Consider the following 20,368-nt stretch of genomic DNA (forward strand, 5'->3'; position numbering starts at 1 on the left):
CCCCACCAAACCACAGAATCTAAATGTATACTATGTCGATTTTTTAAAAAAAAAACTTCTCTTATGTTTTTCCTTCCTATATCATGGTTTTCTTTCTTTTCCCTTAGTCTTAATTCCTTACACAAAATGACTTATATGTAAATGTTTTAAATACATGTGCAACTTTATCAGGGAGTGAGGAGGGAAGGGAGGTTAGTAGAAAAATGTGTAACTTAGAAATCTGCAAATGGATAAATGTTGATAAACTACCAAGCTATATAATTGGAAATATCATTTTTTAAAAAAGGTCCTTTATTACATTTTTCTGCTGTTTTTAACAAATGCATTTTGCATTTTGTTAAAAAAGTTTTCTGTTTAGTCACAGGCATCCTTGGATTCTAGGTCTCTCTTCTTGTGGGGACCAAGATCAGACAGACTGTGCTGGGGTCCTGTTCCTTATCTCAAAATCTAATTAATCTCTGATAGTCTCCTCTGTGGATCAATATTAGAAGTCCTTTTCCTTAGCCTGAGAACTGATCCTGAAGTTACCCCTTTCTAAGCAAGCAGGATCAGTGACAGCTATGCCCACATATGAATCAGGGAATGAATTATGTATTAGCAGCAGAGCTGGGCTTGCATTGCTGCTTCCTCCTCCACCATCTTGGCAAGTCTCTCCTACATGTTTGTCTTTTGTTCCTGAACTACTTGTGATTATATGAGACAGACATCCTTGTCTTAAAGTCCTTCATTTTCCTGCTTAGAAAGAGGTAAATCTAATGAATCTTGGTTGGCTCTTTCTTGTCATGTGTCCAACTCCACACTCCAGGTGGAGAGCACAGCAATAAATTAAATCAGGTAAGCTCAATAGCGACTCATCAGCCACCAGTATGTGACTCTTCCTCTTGTTGTAAATAACAAGAAAGTATCACCTTTGATGGCATCTTTAATTTCCTTTGCTATTTTGTGGCACATACATTACAAATCTGGACTACATTCAAGGAACTCAATCTCATATCTCTAGTGTTCAGAAAACTCATCTTTTGCGTCATATCCTTCCCATCTCACTGAGTTTTGTTACCCTTGGGATTCCTTAGAATACTTTTGGATATTTTTCTTGATTTCTTCTGTCCTTTTAATGGACTCCATCCAGATGAAATATAGCAAGATATTCTTCAAATTTAGACTTTTCTTTTTGCAATTATAGAAGCAATTGGGGACCACCTCAGAAAGAGAAATGCAGTGGATACCATTCCAAGTCATTGGAAAATTTTCAGTTTCTGTCATACATTTTTTTTTTTTGCAAGGCAATGGAGTTAAGTGGCTTGCCCAAGGCCACATGGCTAGGTAATTATTAAGTGTCTGAGACCGGATTTGAACCCAGGTACTCCTGACTCCAGGGCAGGTGCTTTATCCACTGTGCCACCTAGCCACCCCTATCATATACCTTTTTAAAGATGTTGAGATCATCAACTAAATTCCACGACTAACTCTGGAAACATCTTGGTTTCCATTTGTTCCTATTTTTTTTTCAGTTCTGTTGCTTTGTGACCCCATTTAGGGGTTTCTTGACAAAGATACTAGGGTGATTTGCCATTTCCTTCTCTGGTTCATTTTAGAGAAACTGAGGCAAACAGGCAACTCTGGGGAAAGCCGTATGTATTCAGGAAATATTTTTCCACATACATGAGCTTCTCTAGTATAGCCTGAATATGTTACCTTGAATCCTCCATTAGGAGGTGAAAGTAAATATATTTCTTCCTTCTTTGAAGAATCTTATTAGTGGTCAAGTCTCAACATCTTTCAGGTTCCACAAAACTTCAATTCTATTATTTTACTTGGCTATTCTGTTTGATGAAGCAACTGGATGACTTGGAGTCAGGAAAACCTGAGTTCAAATCCCAACTCAGACATGTTCTAGCTGTGTGATCCTGGGCAAATCACTTAACCTGTTTACCTCAAAATCCACTGTACGAGGAAATGGCAAACCAGTCCATTATCTGCCAAGAAAATCTCACTGACAGTATTGGTGTACTTTGGTCCTCAGGGTCACAAAAAGTCAGATATGACTAAACAACAATCTGTGTTTAATAGGATCCCCAGAGCCCTAGACAAAATACTAATTAACAATAATTTAAGTATTTTCCTTATTTCTTTATTAATATAGAAAAAGGGTCCCAAGATGAACGGACTGGTACAAATACTGTTGAAATATATGGTCTAAAAAAATGAAACAAGAGGGGTAGATGGAAGATGCTCTGCATTAGGTGGCTATTTCATTGACATTACCTAGCACCGCAGGGTAGAACCTACAGCAATGCCCCAATGAGGCATGGGAAGTTGACAGACCAAAAACAAGACTAAAATGGCAACAATGACAAAGGACTGAGATTGAGGGTCACACAATGAGAACAATCTCTGCACTGAGGACAAGTTGGCATGAGGTTCCCTCCCCAATAGGACCAGGGCTTTGGGTTGGGGCTGCTAGCTGGTGGCCAAGAGTTTGTTAATTAAGAGGAGAGTCCAGCAGTGGGAGTGGGCTTGAAGTCACTGTCCTCATCTCCCCACCAGGGATCACTCTTAATCTATGAGGGGTTTTATCACCTAAGGCACAGAGGGAGACTCCAAGGTCTCCAAGTGAATAGTCAGGAGGGGGCAGCATAACACTGGACTCAGTCAATGGCTCACTGCCAGCCTAAGCTGAGGTGGAATCAGGAGGGGGAGTGCTGCCCATCATAGGTGGGACTATATATATATATGGCAGTTGGACCAGCTTCACAGCTTCATTCTCCAAGAATATAAAATTTGGAGATTCACTAAGTCTCAAGAGACCTGGGATGTAATCCCAAACTTTGCCACTGACTAACATTATGCCCTTAGAGAAGTCATTTATTTAAGCCTCCATTACCTCTGATGTAGGTGACTAGAGTAAATGATCTCTTAGGTCTCTCCTAGCAATAAGACTTAAAAAAAGTCATTCTAAGGAACCCAAAGACTAAGGTCCACTTCAGGCCTCACGATAGTTTCAATGTAATACAAGTGGGTATGTGATATGTGGGGTCTATCCCAGAGAAAAAAGGTGGGAAAATAAAAGGAGAAATGTTTCCACAAAGAGTCTATTCCCAGCAATAGTCATGGGAAATTCCCAATCTTCCCAATCCAAGAAAGACTTGATAGTTTTAGTTTCTCTGTTCTAGATGAGGGCACCTCTACCCTTTGGCACATTATGTACTGGGAGAGTAGAATACATGAAATTTCTTGGTTTATGTAATACTTAAAACCAACTCATTGTTAACACTTTGGCAAAAGAGAACAGAATGGGATCTCAGATCCTTTATGAAAATCCCTAAAATGGGGAACTTCAGGACACTACTGCTTCTCATCTCCAGGATGTGGACATCACCCTCCTCCTGCTCCACCTATGAAGAATATGTGACTGCCTAGATGACATATTAGTTGGAAAGATAGGAGAGAGGGAAAAAGAGGGAGATGAGGACTGAGTCTCTGTGCTCTTTTTTTCTTCCTGAGGATGGCAGCTCAGTCGACTGACTCACAAATCTCTTCCACCACAGAATTGAAGATGTGTGGTTGGTCTGCATAGACATGGTGTGAGGCACCCTCAATAGCCTACAGGAGGAAGAAGAAATAAATCAGGAATGGGATGGGAGAAATCTTCTCAAAGCCAAAAACTCTACAACAATTAAATTTTTCCACTTCCATCTACTCCAAATTATTTTGCTGGTAAGAACTTGGAGAGCTCCTATGGGAGCTATTAGAACCCAAATCACAGTATATTTCCCATCTTTGGTCTGGCTCTCTAACCATAGAGTGAGAAATCTAGAGCTCCCAGTGAGATTCTTCCCATTCAAAGATATTAACTTAGGTTAATAAGAAAGACAAATGAGAGGAAAGGAAAGGTAGAGTTGCAGTGGCCAGCCACCTTACCTTTGGTAAAAATGATAGTATGAAACAGTGGCTAAGTATTTAAATGTTAATCTTCCACAGAAACTACAAACATAGTACTAATTGGGAATTAATTAGCTGATGCTTCAGCCACATCTATATTTAACAATGCAATAGCCTGGGTCTTTGGATTCATCTTTCTGCTCATCCCTTACCTGGTCTCTTTGAAATCTTAGTTAAAATCTCAACTTTTATTTTCCTAATCCTCCTTAATGCTACTGCATTGCCTCTGTTAAATGATTTATAACTTATCCTGTATCTATCTTGTTTGTATATAGTTCCTGCATTTTGTCTCTTCCATTAGACTGTGAGCTCCCTGAAAGCAGAGACTGTCTTTTGTCTTTATGTTCTCAGCACATTGCATGAGGCCTGGCACATACATTAACTCTAGTACCAAGAAAGGATTTCCTGGGCTATCCTTACTTGTTTCTACTGATCTTCACCAGATAAGTTAATAGGCAATTTTTTTCCTCTTTTCACATGTTCTCATTCATATAATCACATCAATGCTCTGATTTTCAGGCTACGATATTCTTTTCATCTCTCTTGCTATTTCCCATTCTGCCCCAACTCACCACATCTCGGACATAGGAGTCTGGTCTCTTAAGTTTTACTTTCTCTCCAGTACTGGTATCTATCCAGGTGTTGGCTCCATAGATCATGGTGATAGGCACATCTTTCCGAATTAGGTGGATCCGCTCCAGCATAGGGCGCCGGGCCCAGCCAAAAGACTCCATCATAGCCTTGAATGCTGTCTCACCACTGATAACAGAAAGATAGTCTTGAAATAGATTAAAGACCCAGATATTCATCTTCTAATCCAAAAATTATGGATTAATTCTTTGGGATCTAGAAATAGGAATTGTAGAGATCTGCCTGAAACAGCTTTATATCCTTCAAAATACCTGGCATAGAGTTTTTATCCATAATGAATACCTAAATATGTGAAAAAAATTAAATTATTGAGGTTCCTTGCTCTAAGAGATTGGTTTGGACACAATGATACAGTAAAACATTGGGAGAGATTACTGAGAGATGAAACCATAAGATTAAAAAAGAGAGAGGGGCACATATCCAACTTGAGTAGAAACTGTTACAATGTGAGATGTATCAGATTTAATTTACCATCTAAATGTCTCCTCAAATGGACCATCTCTTCAAGCTATTATTTGCAAGGTTGGGAAGGCATCAATATGTACTAGATTGGATAATTCTTGCTTAGAGTTAGGAGAATTGATTGGATTTCTGGAAGCTAACTTGAATCTGAGATGCCAAGACATAGGATCCTAGAACTAAAGAGTTGGAGCAAAGAGAGCTTAGTGATTATCCAGTTGTTAACAATCCCCTGCCTAGCCTATATATATATGTGTGTGTGTGTGTATGGGTTCTAGACCTAGTCCCCTTATGGGGCTTTACTGTCCCTTTGATGGGGAAAAAGAGTTCTAGGAACATTCCATTGATACCCTCAGAAGCTAGTTATTACAAGGAGTTACTATCTTTGTTGTAGAAGCAAAAGTTCTATGAGTATTCTAGCTATACCCAGAAGAATTATTTATTACTTGGTTATTTAATATCTTTGTCTTAATCACATTTCCTTGGGAACTGGGAATCTGGTATAGCAGAAAAATGAAAATTTGGGAGACAGAAAAGGATTTTATGGTTCATGGAGTAGTTTTTCATGAATGTTTCCCCATTCAAAGCAAATCACCCTTTCTTTCTTCCATTGTTTATAAAGCTACACAGGGTTTAGGAGGATAGCTAGCTGGGCAGGGTAGGGCAAGGGAAATGCTGATAGGACTAGGCTTGATGAGTGAATTCAAAAGCAGGACTTTGGGGAAGACAAGAGTATGAAGTCCTATTTAATTTTTTTTTTCCCTGATGAGTAGTCTGTTGTTCTTCTCTTGTCTAGGCAATTCCATTCAGCTGAACCCATGGAGTATGTGACAAGAGCAGATTAAATGCCTTTCAAGGTCCCTTTTAAACCCTAAGATCCCTGGTTTACTTTTCTTCATAGATAAGCTGAGAATTTTGAAACAGCAAACACTCCCAAATCATTTGAGGAAAGAAGCCATAAATAGAAATGTATTTGCTCAGACTCCAGGATTCTTCTGCAATGCTCACCAAGTTTTCCACAAGTTAGGGAAAAGTCCTCCTCATCCCAGTTTCAGTACAAGGTACTGATTCCATGTTTTAAGGATAAGCAGGTTATACTACTAAATTCTGGCCTGAGTTATCTTCCTGGATCAAGGAAAGGGCCAGATCTTTCTCCTGAATAAGCCTAGTACAATGACTATTAAAGATGTGCTCCAGAATAAATTGTCACCTTGTGACATCCTTTCCTCTCGGTCTACTACTTGGGAATCTTTTTTTCTTTTTTTGTTTTGTTTTTAGATTTTTGCACGGCAAATGGGGTTAAGTGGCTTGCCCAAGGCCACACAGCTAGGTAATTATTAAGTGTCTGAGACTTGGAGCTTCTAGCTTAACACACTTTGTAGTTTCTACATTGGCCCATTCATTTTCTCAAGGGTTTACTCACCTGGGATTCTGGGCATTACAGTGGTAGATATACTCAGATATTGTGTCATCCTCAAAGAAATCAGCAAATTTTCGCTTAAAATCAGGACGGAATCGCTGTATTAGACCAGGTCCTAGGTCAGGGGGGAAAGGACAAAGAGTCTGCTTTAGTACCAACTACAGAAATAGATTACAGATATCACAAATATTAGGCTCAAGATTATTATTATCAAAGACAATGTGATTTAATGGCAAGGACAGTGGTCTGGAGTCAAAAGGGATGAATTTAAACCCAGGCTTTGATATTAATAATTGCATGTTCCTGACCTCATTGTGCCTTGGTTTCTTCATTTTATAAAAATAATATTTATATACCTATCACATAAGACAATAAAAGTATTTATAATGAATTACAAACTAGCAGGAACATTTATTGAACAGATTATTAAGAGGTATGAGGAATAAAAAAAAGAAAGTGATTGAAGTGAAAATATGATCATTATAGTACCATTGTGAAGAAAGTCTTCAATAATATTGCTACCACCTTTACTAATATTACTAATATTGCACATTCCAATAATGTAAAAATGACTTCAGGAACTTCTTGTGTGACCCTAGGTAAGTCACTTAAATTGCCTGCCTCAGTTTCCTCAATTGTAAAATGAGGATAATATTTGTGTCTATCTCCTACAGTTGTTGCAAGGATCAAATGAGATAATTATAAAGCAATTAGCATAGTACTTGGCTTATAACAAGTATGCAATCCTCTCTTCTTCCTTCTTTCTTTCATTTCATAAATGAGAAAACTGAGGCTCTTAGCATAGTATTTGACTGGAAGCAGAAAAATGAGGCTGTTTGGCCAAGGATATATATATATAGTGCTACATGTGGCAAAGTTGGGACTCAAATCCAGGTCATTTCATTTCAAATGGGATAATTTTATTTTAGATTTTTTGCAAGGCAATGGGGTTAAGTGACTTGCTCAAGGCCACACGGCTAGGTAATTATTAATTGTCTGAGACTGGATTTGAACCCAGGTACTCCTGACTCTAGGGCCAGTGCTTTATCCACTGTGCCACCTAGCCGCCCCAGTAGGGTTTAAGTTTTACAAAGCACCTTCTGTATATTATCTTATTTGAGTCTCACAACAATCCTTTGAGGTAGGTACAAATAGTATTACCATTTTATGTATGGGGAAATTGAGACTAAAGAGAGTTTAAGAGACTTACTCAGAATCATGAAGATAGTAAGAGTTGGAGGTGGTCCTGATGCCCTTGTTTTCCTCTTCCTCCTGTCACCCTCCCCCATCCTTCTCCCTCAGACCACACTGTACCTTCCCACTGCCATTCCTCTAAGTTGTTCATTTTTGGCAGTCAACCATAAACTTGCAGGCGATCCTCTCAGAAAAGTCTCTAATTAGAACTCTAATAGCTGACTGCCAAGGTACATGGAGTTGCTTGCTATCACTAGAGCAGCCACAACGTAATCAGCAAAAATGCAAGGTTCTCAGAACATTATTCTTTTCAAAAGCTTTAAATCTCTAAACATTCTATGGGTGAAAATAAAGTTTCTCATTACTACTTGACATATTTACTCTTTTCTCCCCACATACAACTTTTGCCTTGGCTATTTCCTCCAAACTTGGTTTAATTTTACTTGTCTCTAAGATATTCCCTGTCTTATTGAGTCTTGAGATCTCTGGAAAAGTACAGGATCTCAAAAATTAGAATTATTATCTAGTCCAACTCCCTCCTTTTTACAGATAAGACAATTGAAAACCAAAGGTATGCGATATATCCAAGGTTACATAGTAAGAAGACTCTCCATTTCTAGCATCTATTCTCAATTCTTGGTGTATTTTCACTTAGAATAAATAAAAAAGTAATCATCCTCCTTGTTAATGGATAAAGAAAGCAGCAGTGTCTTGTTTCTCTAGGGATGAAAAATGGACCTCTGATTTCAGGGGTCAAGGGAAATCTCAGATGAGAAACCTCCTTCTAGAGATGCAGTATAAGGTATAGAATTGCCTAGAGAAACAACAGTTCTTGAACATTTGTCTCAGAACCCACTCTAAAAAATTACTGAGGAGCCCCCCCAAGAGTTTTATATTTATTATATTAGGAATTAAAGCATCTTAGTTATAAGAATATTTTTGAACTTGAGACTCCTGAAGGGGTTGTCTCAGGGATCCCCAGAGCTTTCTGGACCATACTTTGAGAACTACTGGCCTTGAGTCCTGAAAGAGTAACTGTCTTGTTTAGTGAGGTCACCCAAGTAGGGGGTTTGAACCCAAGTCCTCTGTCACCAAATCACCAAATTCAGTGCTCTTTTCAATCTATCATAAGGAGAAAAGTTAAGCCAGGGAGAGCAGAGGTATGGAGGCTGGGAAAGGAATGAAAGGAGCTTCTTTATTTGGGAAGTGAACCACACTTACTTAATTCTGAATCTAGTTCAGCTCCTTTTTTATTCAACTATGGGTCTAGTCCAGTTTCTGTCTTGTGAGAAGACTGTATTCAATTATGGAAATTGTGAGAAAACTTTATTGCACTGCTTGAACCTATCCCGTGTGACTGGGAGGCTGGACCACCTCGATCTGATGCTCAGAGATTCTTAACTAGGGACCTAGATTATATCTGACTTGGTCAGATCTAAAGATGGAAGCAAAGATTTCTCACAATTATACATCTGAAGCAACCCATATGTTTTACTTGAAAAGTAGCTTGGCATTGGTCAATCATTTATTATTTCCATGTTAACTTTGATTAACATAGGGAAATAATGGATCTAGTTTGTCTTCAGCTCTAGAGAAATCTGGGGGACATAGTTTGATTGTTTATCTATTAACATGGAAAATAATTTACTTTTTATTTCTTCATTGGAAGGTGAACGGCAACTTGCTAAGAGTGCAGAAAACCCTACATCTATATTCAAATGAATTCTGGCTCTTTTTGTGATTTCCCTGTGTGATCTGGAGCAAGTCATTTAACTTCTCTGGCTCAGTTTCCTCATTTGTAAAATGAGAGGGTTGGACTAGATGACCTCTGAGGTCACTTCATCCTGAATCTAGGGCCAGTGCTCTATCCACTGTGCCATCTAGCTGCCCCTCTGAAATCACTTCCTATAAGAATTCTGTGACCCTATTAGAAATCCAGGCTTTGGGGGCAGCTAGGTGGTGCAGTGGATAGAACACTGGCCCTAGAATCAGGAGGACATGAGTTCAAATCCAGCCTTAGACACTTAATAATTGCCTAGCTGTATGACCTTTGGCAAGTCACTCTTAATCTCATTGCCTTAAATAAATAAATAAAAATTAAAAGAAATCCAGGCTTCTCCTTAAGTATACAATGAATTCTGTTCTCTTTGTTCCATGCAGATGAAGCCATCTCCCCTGAAGATGGAGGATTGTGAGACCTTAATAAGAGATATCAGATTCAGCTTAACTCCTGAATGTCCAAGTTTACTCCTCTATTTTTCAAGAATAAACTAAATGTGGTGACATGTGGTGACAATCCCAGAATAGGACTGGATGCACTTAGGAAGAAGACTTACCCCAGGGTCCAGCCACCCTTAAAACAGCTAAAGGATTGGAACGCCCCAGGACAGAGACAACTGCCTTGACCCAAGTTGGGGGTGCCCGGATTTCACTGGGATCAGTAGGTCGAAGAGGGAAACCCCATGGGTCCACCAAGATGAGGTGTTTGACTCTACATTAAGACAAAGATTAACAGCTCAGATTTATGGCAATCCTTAAATCCTCTCAGAAGAAAGAACTGATGGACTAGGACAATGACTATGATTGGGAAGCTCCCGTTAATTCTATGGTCCAGAAAAAGAGTACTTGCTGTTCCCCAGATATCGCATTCCATCTTCAACCTCTGCCTTGGTACATGCTGAGCCTTCTGCAAACCCACTCCCTTAAGTTCTGCCTCTCAATTTCTTGATTCCTCCTAAGCTCAACTCAAAAAATCTTCTTCCTTCATAAGGTTTTTCCTCATCCCCACCAAAAACAATTTTATGTTTATTTTGAGTATATATTATATACTTTTAAAATATGTCTCCCCCTCTAAAATGTAAACTCCTTGAGGTAGGGACTTTCTTTTTTATCTTTGTAGCCCTGACACCTGGCACATGACAGATATTAAATAAATGTTTACTGATTTGCTGATTAGTGGAGGGTTTGTTGAGGCAAAAGAGTGAAGCTCATTCCTTACCTTTCAGGATACTTGATAGAATAAGATGTGGCAAGAAATCCTCCTAAGCTGTGCCCCAGGAGAATCATGCTGGGGATACCCATGGTCTCCCGCCAGGTCTCTATAGAAGTCACAAACTCATCCTCAGCACCCTGGGCATCACGGGGAAATATTGGCCTTGAGCTTCTCCCAAAACCCAGCAGATCGAAGGTGTGCACTGTACGCCGAGCACTCAGTGAATCCATGTTTAAGATCCAGAGACCCACGCCACCCCCAAAGCCATGCACCATCACCAAGGGTGTTCGGTCCTCCAACTCTGGGCTCACTGTAACGGTCCATATCTTGTTATGATTTGGGAGGGACACATAGCGGGCCAAGAACTTATTCTGGAGACCTAAGGAGAGTGGGAGTCCATGGAAAATGAATAGTCTTTCCAATGATGATGTGACAGCTGGCTAGATTTTCACCAAAGACTTTTAACTACTTTCAATGTCAAACCTTTGACCTAGTGACTTCCTGGTACTCTTTTCTATGCTTCCCTGTATACATACAAATCCAACAACTCCATGTACCCAACATAAACTGAAACATTTCTCCCAGTCCCAAACCCTATTTTTTAGCTTGCCCTAGTAACCAAATGTTTAAGAGTTTTTATTTTAGTCCCTTTTTGGAACTGACTGCTTGCTGTCCTTTCGGCTGACACTTTAGTCAGTGCAAATCTGCATGGCTGGTTTAGAATGTAATCTAAGACAGCTCAGGGCAGCTTCTTCACTAGATGTGAGATAACAGTTCTTGACTTCTATGCCCATGTGTGCCTGAGTTCTGGTGGCTGACATTCCTGGCTACTCTAACAACTATGGGGATTTATTTTGCTTACTAATTTTGGAACACAGTCTAGCAATGGAGTAGAATTTTGTCATGTGTTTATTTTGAAGAATGCAAGTCTGGAAAGAGACATGGTTTTAGTACCTTAAGAGATGTTAAAGAAAGGATGGGAGTTTGGGTGATGGGGTTGGGGAGCAGACCTTTAGATTATAACATTACATTATGATTCTGAAGTAAGAGAATGTCTCTTGTCTCTTTCTGTATCCTCAGAATTTAGCACAAAGTGGGTCCTTAATAAATGCCTATTGAAAGACTGACAGTTCTATAACTTGCTTAGAGTATTAAGGGAATGGAAGTCATTCCTAGGAGAGCCTTGGGAGATGACATCCATCAAATGAGGAATTGTGATTGAGAGGCAGAGGAACTAGCCTAAATGGTAGAAGCTGTGATATGTGACTATGTTACACTGGCCATGTGCCAAGTCTCTGGCAAGTCAAAACAGCTGTGGTAACCAGATAAGTGTGGTTCCTGATAAGGTAGAATATTAAAAAAAGCGAGATGAAGAATCATCATGTGAATGTGTAAGTTTGGAAGAACAACTCTGGCCCTGGACATTAAAAAAATAAATCATCAAAGATGTTTATGATCAGAAAAAGGAAGAGGGTCTGTAATGTATTGAGAAAGGAATGGATTAGTGTCATCTAATGTTAAAGGAAGCAGAAGAAAACCTCCAGTTTATTGGGTGGATTCTTTATGACAATTTTATGGAAAGACAAATAAAAAATTGAATAACATAAGGCACTGGAAGGGGTGCCTCTTGAGGTTATTTTTGAGTATACATATTTACTGAAGGGTTAAAGTGAAAAGAAGAGGGAAAATTGAAGAACCATTATCCTAAGGAATCCATCCCTTCCTTGGCTACCTTCCCTAACTTCTGGCTTGTATGGTGAATCTAGACCTTGGACCTGCCACATATCCTCCTTGGGGAAAGCCCTGAAACAGGACAAACTGAACTCATCTACTTACACTGTAGGATCCTGGCTTCCACATTCTTCAGCTGAGACATCGAAGTTGGACACCAAGAAGGTAGCCAGCTACTCAGCCAGCCTTGAGGCCTGGAATTGGGGAGAGATAAAGAAGCAAAGTGACCACACTGGAAGGGGAACATGGATTTTCTCAGCCTCATTGACAGTCACACAACAGAATGTCATCATCTTGCCTGCCCTCCCCATTAGTTTGTGCCAGCTTTTTGCAACTAGCATTCTTTTCTATGAAATTTTTAAAACTGTTCTTCTCCTTGGGTTAGTGACTATTTACAGTAACACACAAGACTAATATTACCTATTTACATGCAGAGAATGTCACTCACCTATATTCAAAGAGATCAAGAACCGACCAGACACTTTTTTCGTGATCCTTGAGGATGACTTTCACTAAGCAGACTACATCCCCAAGAGCTTTTTCAGAGTAGCAGGCCTGGCTTTTTCTTTCCCTTTCTGTTCCTAAAAACATGACCCCCCCCACGAGATTACCAATAGATGTCCAATTTCCTTCTGGGGATAGTTCAACCCTGAACAAGCAGTTGGGGAAGGAGAAGAGCAGAATTAGGAGAACTGGATCCAACTTTTGGCTTTAGTTCACTGGGTGTAGCTAAGTCACTATCCTCTGTGCCTCAGTTTCCAAATTATTAAACTGAGGATAAAACTCTATTTATGGATGCAAAAAAGACAAGTGAACCCCTTAACATGCTGGAGAGCAATGCCTTCTCCTTCCTTTCTAGAACTCTGGTCTAGTGGAAGAATTTCAGATAAGTAGATTTTTTTCTTTTTCTCAATGTTAAGGCACCAGGCAGGGATCTTTCCCTGCCCCATAGTGGGGGCTATCCTAATCAGTTATCTGCCAATATAGGACATTTTTCATAGAATCCTAGTACTAAGAAGGATAGCAAATGGTCATTTGGTCTACCCTTCATCTTTTAAGGCAATATGTAGCAGGCAAACATATAGATCAGGATAATAGCCTGAAGATAATTCTTTGAAGCTAGATGTGAAATGGAGATTGACCCTGTGTTTTGAGAAAACCCTGTGGTTTGAGAAGTAGCTTAACAAAATACAGATTCATCACTATAAGCCATTAATCCAACATCTTTTCTTCATAACTCATTAAGAAGTGAGCACTTAGATAAAATCATAGTTCTTGTAAAGCTATGAAGTATAGGGGAAAAATTATGGACTAATAGCTGCATATCTGAATTCCAGTCCTTGTGCTTCTGTTGATGCCAGACATACTGTTTCACCTCTATAGACCTAGTTTTCTTATATATGAAAGACAGATTTGGAATAGATGATCTCAAAGGACCTTTCTAACAGTCTGTAATTCTAGAAGGAAGCATATTTGAACTGAGAAAAGACCAGATAAATACATTGATGGTGGGATACCACACTGGCCATATGACTTTATACAAGATACTCAACCCCTTGGTGCTCTGGGAAACTCCAAGACTATATAAGGTTGCAGAAGACGTGCCTACTTGCATTTGGAGAGAGGGGATTTCTACACCAGAGTTCCTGCATGAATGAAATCATAGCTTTATTCCCAATCCCCTTGTTTCCAGGGAATATAACTAGGTCCTATTAAGCTGTTGCTAAGAGGTAGATTTTAAGCTAAATATGTGGAAGACACTTCAAGTAATCTGATCTCCAAAAAATGGAATAACTTGACTTGAAAGCTGTGCAGTTCTCAAGTGAAGTTAGATGACCTCTTGTCAGAGTTGTTATAGAAGATCTCTGTCCAGTTATAAGTTAGATTTGAGGTTCTCTGAAGTCTCCGTTCACCTCTGAGATGTAAGCATCTTGAGAGATAATACCCCAAAGACAGCTGCCCTTTACTTTGGCATAGTTGTGTGATGTATCTGGTGGTAACAAGATGCCATAGTTACATTCTATTGATCCTCATAACTTGTGAAAGCCATAATGCAAATATCTCCATTTTACAGATGAAGAAAAGCTCAGAGAGGTTAAATAATTTACTCAAAGTAACAGTGGTGAAATCAGTGGTTCAGAGTTTTTGACCCATACTTTTTTGGCTGAGAGTGGTCTGGGACAAGAACACAGGCTATCTTTTAATTGTACCCATGACATCTCTTCCATACAACCCTAATCTGGTAAAGAGCAGATATCTCTACAACACTTTGTTCCTGTGCCATCTGTGCTCCTTGTCTACAGAATTGAGTCCCTGTTCTGACCCTAATGGTCTTGCTCCCCCCTTCCTCCCCCAACCCTCTGTGTATCTGGTCCATTATTCAACAAAATTAGACTACCATCTGTACCTTGCATGTGCCGAGTTTCTTCTATTTTTTATGAAATTTCCCCAACTTTCCCCCTCCTAACACTTTCACTCATCCTTCTTAGATAATCTTAGAATCAAGTCTAGGGAAGGGAAGGGAAGTCAGAAACCATCTATTCTAATCCTCTCATTTTACAGATGAGGAAATTAAGGGTCAGGGAGGTTAGTGACTTGCTGAGGGTTATATGGGTAGTAAGCATAGGAAGCAGGATTTGAAGCTAGGACCACACTACTTCCACTTAGCTCCTACCTCCTCAGAGAAGCCTCCTATGGCATTCACTGTTGGTACTACTTACTGGCTATGAAGTAGTTTTTCTGTATGTCAGACATGTCTCCTAGACTGCCATTCTGTCTTATGTTGTTTCTTGCTACTTAAGATTGGCCTATGATTAGAACAGAGGTCATCTTTTAATTCCATCCTGAAAATCCTCAAGACTAGGTACCATAAGCTTCTACTCTCTCATCCCTAATGACTTGAGCACAATATTCAGTATTTAGCAAATTCAAAAGTTGCTAAATAACTATTGATAGAAATTTTTCTATCAACAAAGCATTTTATTAAGCAGTTCCTAGTTGCTATGACCTATATGCTAAGCATTTTACAAAATATCTCATTTGATCCTCACAAGGATCTTGAAAGGGAAGTGTGATTATACCCATTTTCTAAATGAGGAACCTGAGACAGACAGGAGGTTAAGGGACTTGCCCAGTGTCACATAGCTAGATAAATTATTTAGATCTGAACTTTGGACTTCTGAACTCCAGACTCAAGTCAGATCAACCTAAAAATATTGAAATAGATGATACCTACATGAATTAGTTCTAGTGACAAGGATGCCTCTGTCATTACTAAAGGTCAATACTATTAGTTATGTTATAAAGGAGATTCCTGAAAGGGATGGGAAATTAGATATGTTGTATGTACATCTTAAGTACATTGCTTAATCTATTATTTCCTTACCTGTAAAATTCGGGGGTTAGGCAAGATAATTTTATAAATACTATATTAGCTTACATTATATATGGCTCTTACACAGACTGTCTCATTTGAGACATTCTCACAACAACCCTGCACAGTAAGGAGTTTAATTATTCTCTCCCATTTTATAGGGGTGGAAAGTGAAGCTCAGGGAAGCTAAGAGACTATTTAGCTAATTAGTGGCACAGCTGGGCCTCAAACTCAGAGCTTCTGACTTCTGCCCTGGAGTACTAGGAGTCTACAGAGGCTTTCAGCTTAGAAAGCTTTGCTCTTTGAGATTTCTCATAGCTAAAGGAAGGCAATTCTCCTCTCTTTGCTTTAGATCAAGATGCCAGTTCTGAAGCTATGAAAAGGAGGCAATAATTCACGTGCACCAGGAAGAGGGAAGGCACTGTACTCATGTAAGGTAGGCATGACTAGTTGCTGAGTCATTCTACAAAAAGCAGTTGCTACTTTGTTTTAGGGGAGAAGGCTTAGAAACAGCACAGGAACCCCAAAATTGAATTGCAGATGAAGTGAAATCATTGAACTCTACATCCAAGATGTAGAGTGTGTGAGGACAATCATTACCCGTTTGTCTGAGGAAGCTAGGATTTGATTTGGCAGAGAACCAAATAGATCCCCATACACTGTTTCTGACTATTTTCAGCACAGAAAAATACTCCATTCCTTCCAAAGCTTTTTCTATTCTGTTCAAGTGAAAAGACATTCTTTCTCCCCCCTCCCCCCCAGCAACCTTCACTACAGGGTTCCAGAGGCATGTTGGAGATCATTCTTGGGGCAAGCTGGGGCTTGCCAACTTTTCCTCCCAACTCCTGCCCAACCAATAATCTCCTACATCCACCCACCTTCCAGAAAACTACAGGCATAACAGCTAATGACTCCGGAGTTTCCCAAAATCTTTAGTAGCAGGTGTCTTAGCAACAAGATGGGAAGCAGGGAGAAATACAAGTTAATGTCAGAAATATTAACTTTCAGCAAAGCCTTTCTTTCTTATTGCCCCTGAATCCCTTTCTTCTCTTAGCTAAGAAGAATCCTCTCCTTGAAACAAAGCTGAACAAAGGTAGGGAATGTCCAAAACCAGGCCTCTGAAGCACAGAAAGAGAGAAAGAGACAGACGGGGAAATCAACTCACTGCTGCTCCAGATCGTCAGCCATAGTAAACAAGCCTGGCTGGGTAGCAGGGAGCCAGCCAGAACCTCCTCCTGACGGCAGCACCAGCTGACCTCCGACGGCATTGGCTAATAAAGTGAGGCGTGGCCAGAGGTGCTTCAGAGAAAGATGGGTAAGCAGAAAGGTGGGTGGGACCAGGGGATTATGAATGGGTGGGAGGGGCCCAGGTGGCAGCAGGGAGGGCCGAGAGCTGGCTCTAGCAGCTCTGTGCCTAGTTTCTGAAAGAAGGTAGCATCGTCCCGGGGCGATGTCTTAAAAAGATTTGCCCCTCCAAAGAGCTTCCAGCTGTGTGCATTTTGAGACGCCCAGCTCCTGAGAGACTGAGGAGATTGTGTGAAAGGCTGAAGTGATTTTCTAAAGAAGCACTAAGCCATTTACACTGTTATCCTCACTTTAACTTTCTATTGTACCTGCCCTGGGAAGTAGAGTCCTCTCCGACTTGAGACCTTCAAAGCTAATCTCCTGAAGCTTCCTGGACTTCCAAGTTCATTTTAGCCGGTTCAAAAGTTTAGTTTGGTTCAAGTGAGGGATAACTAAGCACTGTGCTAGGGGGCAGGGATTTACATTTTCTGTCTTCAGGGATTTTACAATCTGATTGGGGTGGAAGAATAGCTCCTTAATACAAATATAAGGCAAAATGTGATTAGGGCAAAGAGGATTCTATCAAAATGTTAAAAAGAAAAAAGCTGAAAAGGAGAGAGAAAACATTTTTATTAGGGGAGTTTGGGGTAAAGGCTTGTTTCCTTAAATGGACAGAAAGATTTCAAAAGGTTAGAGGTGCAGAGGGACAGTTCCAAGTGAGGAATCCAGACAGTACAGGATGTCGCTGCTGTTCAGGCATTTTCAGTCATGTCCAATTCTTTGTAACCCCATTTGTGGTCCTCTTGGCAAAGATACTGGAGTGTTTTGCCATTTCCTTCTTCAGCTCATTTTATTTTAACAGATGAGGCAACTAAGGCAAAAAGGGGTAAGTGTCATTTCTGGGGTCACCCAGTTGGTATTTGAAGTCAGATTTGAACTCAGATGTCTTCCTGGTTGGCAGGCCTGGCATTCTATCCATGACACCACCTAACTATTGAGGTTACAGATCCAGGATTATAACAATCCTGGTGCTATTTATTAGAAATAGGAAAGCTGGGAGAGGCAGGTTTGGGATTTGTTTTTAGACATGAGTTTGAGGAAGCACAAGAAACATGGGACTGGGAGTTATTGGCATAGAGGTGATAAATGAAGCTTTATGTTTGCTAAAGGAAAGAACATAGCAAAAAGAAGAATGATGTTAGAGCCTTCGGTGATGCTTAGGCAGCAAGAGATGAAGCATGAAATCAAAGGAGACCCAGGAGGAGCAATGAGAGAGCATAGTCATGGAAGCTGACTGAGGAGAGACTGTATAAGAAGAGGGCTAATCAACAGGGGAATCACATCCTATAGAAGGGTCCAGGGGGTATGACTCACCCAAAGTCACTGGGATTGGGAATTAAAATTGGAGTGAGCACTTTTAGTAGTGGTAAGGTCGACTGGTTGCAGAGAATTATAAGGAATTTTATGCTTGTAAGAAGGGAACTGTGTAGCGATTAGGTGTTTTGGAGATGTGTGAGGTCTAGAGCTGGAAGGGATCTTGGATAGTTTCCTCTGATCTAAGGGAATTAGCCAAAACCCTTGGGAGAGACTGAGTTCTTTGTGAGGCAGGAGAAAGAGGTCTTGGAATTGGTTCTAGGTCTCCTGATCACTTCTCCTGGTAGGGCAGGAGAACTTTGTCTGTGCTTGATGAGCTTTATGGCAGGTTAATTGGAGGTAGGAAATTTTTAGTTTTTATTATAACATTAAGTGATTGTGAAGTAGGGGAAATTTTAAGAAAAATGCATTCTATAATTAATCTATTCCCTTAGTACCAATGGTGTACCTTATACCTGCCTCCTCTTTTTGCCCCCTCCCATCCCATTGTCCAAGCTAAGAGATCAGATCATTGAATTTTTAGAAAGGTACTTCACCCCCTCCCTGGGGACTCTGTAAATCCCTGCCCCCAGGCCAAAAGCCCCTTTGAACAAAACTATCCAAGTTTTTGACCTACCATCCCTCATCTACAAATCCCTAATTATCCCATCTCTATTCTCTAGAGTTATTGCACCTATCAACATAGACCAAAATTATCTATCAATGACCTACCTCCACTTTAATCTCCCTACCTCATCCTTAAAACTCAGGTAGCTCATTTGAGATGCTCATCCTGCTTTGGAGGAGCCTACTCTGGAAGAGCATGATCCCCCAAATAACCTCCCACCCATTCTTCCCCCTTAGCTGTCCTTGATATTTTTACCAGCCTAGCTTGTGACTGTTACTTCTTTACTTAACTCCTCTACTACTGAAACTCATTATCTTACTGCTTCTCCAAAGAATTTAATCTATCAACTTTTTGTAGTAATCTGTGAACTTTTGGAACAATTTGTGAATTAAAGTTATGATTTTTCTTAACTGCCTGGTGATTTCTTCACCCAAAACAAATCACCTAAATCCTAACCCTAACCCAAAGCCCATTCTCCCAGCTTCCATAGGACCAGCATTTCCCCGATGCAACTTTTCATCCTACCCTCAACCTAGGGGGAGGGGGAAGCTTTATCTGAAGATAAAGTTGTCTCCAAGGTCTAATTGGCCACAGTCTTTTAGATATAACTTCCTGGTTATCTAGTTGCATAAAAAGTCTAGGATCTCTCAGATTCAGTAGGTGCCAAAAACCACACAAGTTGTCATACTCTGATGACTTACAGCCCAGATGCATTTCCAGATGGAGAGAGGAGTGGGAATAAGTGCACCCAGAAAAGCTAAATGTCACCATATTCTTATTACATAATCATGGGGTATTAGGGAAAAGTACATAAATGATCCTTTAAGGGTATTAGGCTCAGCCGATACATTAGCAGGATCAACAACTTAAGTCACCATGAAAGGATGAGCAATAAGGAAAGGTATAGGAGCAAGAAGGTTACCTGGGGCTTCTCAAAGGAAGATGTCACTCAACTGAGGAGTGAACTTTTAGGGTGTTTTTTTTCTTGCAAGGCAAATGGGGTTAAGTGGCTTGCCCAAAGCCACACAGCTAGGTAATTATTAAGTGTCTGAGACCAGATTTGAACCCTGGTACGCCTGACTCCAAGGCCGGTGCTTTGTCCACTACGCCACCTAGCTGCCCCCTAGGAGGAAGTTTTTAAAGGGGCTGGAAGATGAGGTAATTAAGTATAAGTTGAATGGGACAGAGATGAGGTAATGAGGGATATGTAGATGAGGGGTGGTAAATCAAAGACTTAATACTTTCAGTTTAAGACAAGGATTCCTTGTTTTGTTGATAGATATTTTTGAGCCTGGTAGCAGGGATTGCATGGGAGTCCTGGCCTGGGAGGGGTGAGGTATT

The 20,368-nt window shown here is 40.2% G+C and overlaps 1 protein-coding gene across 4 annotated transcripts; it reads right to left on the reverse strand.

Annotated features, from left to right (window-relative positions):
- Positions 1-2,109: 2,109 nt before the first annotated feature.
- ABHD4 (abhydrolase domain containing 4, N-acyl phospholipase B) lies at positions 2,110-17,026 on the reverse strand. Of its 4 annotated transcripts, none has more exons than XM_074234909.1 (8): positions 16,928-17,022; positions 12,838-12,970; positions 12,495-12,583; positions 10,665-11,037; positions 10,003-10,157; positions 6,476-6,587; positions 4,515-4,701; positions 2,110-3,603 (listed from the first exon to the last, which is right to left on the reverse strand). In XM_074234909.1, the coding sequence occupies exons 3-8, from the start codon at positions 12,532-12,534 to the stop codon at positions 3,514-3,516; spliced, it is 957 nt and encodes a 318-aa protein (XP_074091010.1). In that variant the 5' UTR covers positions 12,535-12,583; positions 12,838-12,970; positions 16,928-17,022; the 3' UTR covers positions 2,110-3,513. The 4 variants fall into 4 exon arrangements, with proteins under 4 accessions (XP_074091010.1, XP_074091008.1, XP_074091009.1 ...); XM_074234907.1 differs by having other exon boundaries at positions 12,838-14,379; positions 16,928-16,972; XM_074234908.1 differs by lacking the exon at positions 12,838-12,970 and having other exon boundaries at positions 16,928-17,026.
- Between the last annotated feature and the right edge of the window lie 3,342 nt (positions 17,027-20,368).

The sequence above is a fragment of the Macrotis lagotis genome, chromosome 4 (assembly GCF_037893015.1).
Source record: "Macrotis lagotis isolate mMagLag1 chromosome 4, bilby.v1.9.chrom.fasta, whole genome shotgun sequence".
NCBI lineage: Eukaryota > Metazoa > Chordata > Mammalia > Peramelemorphia > Peramelidae > Macrotis > Macrotis lagotis.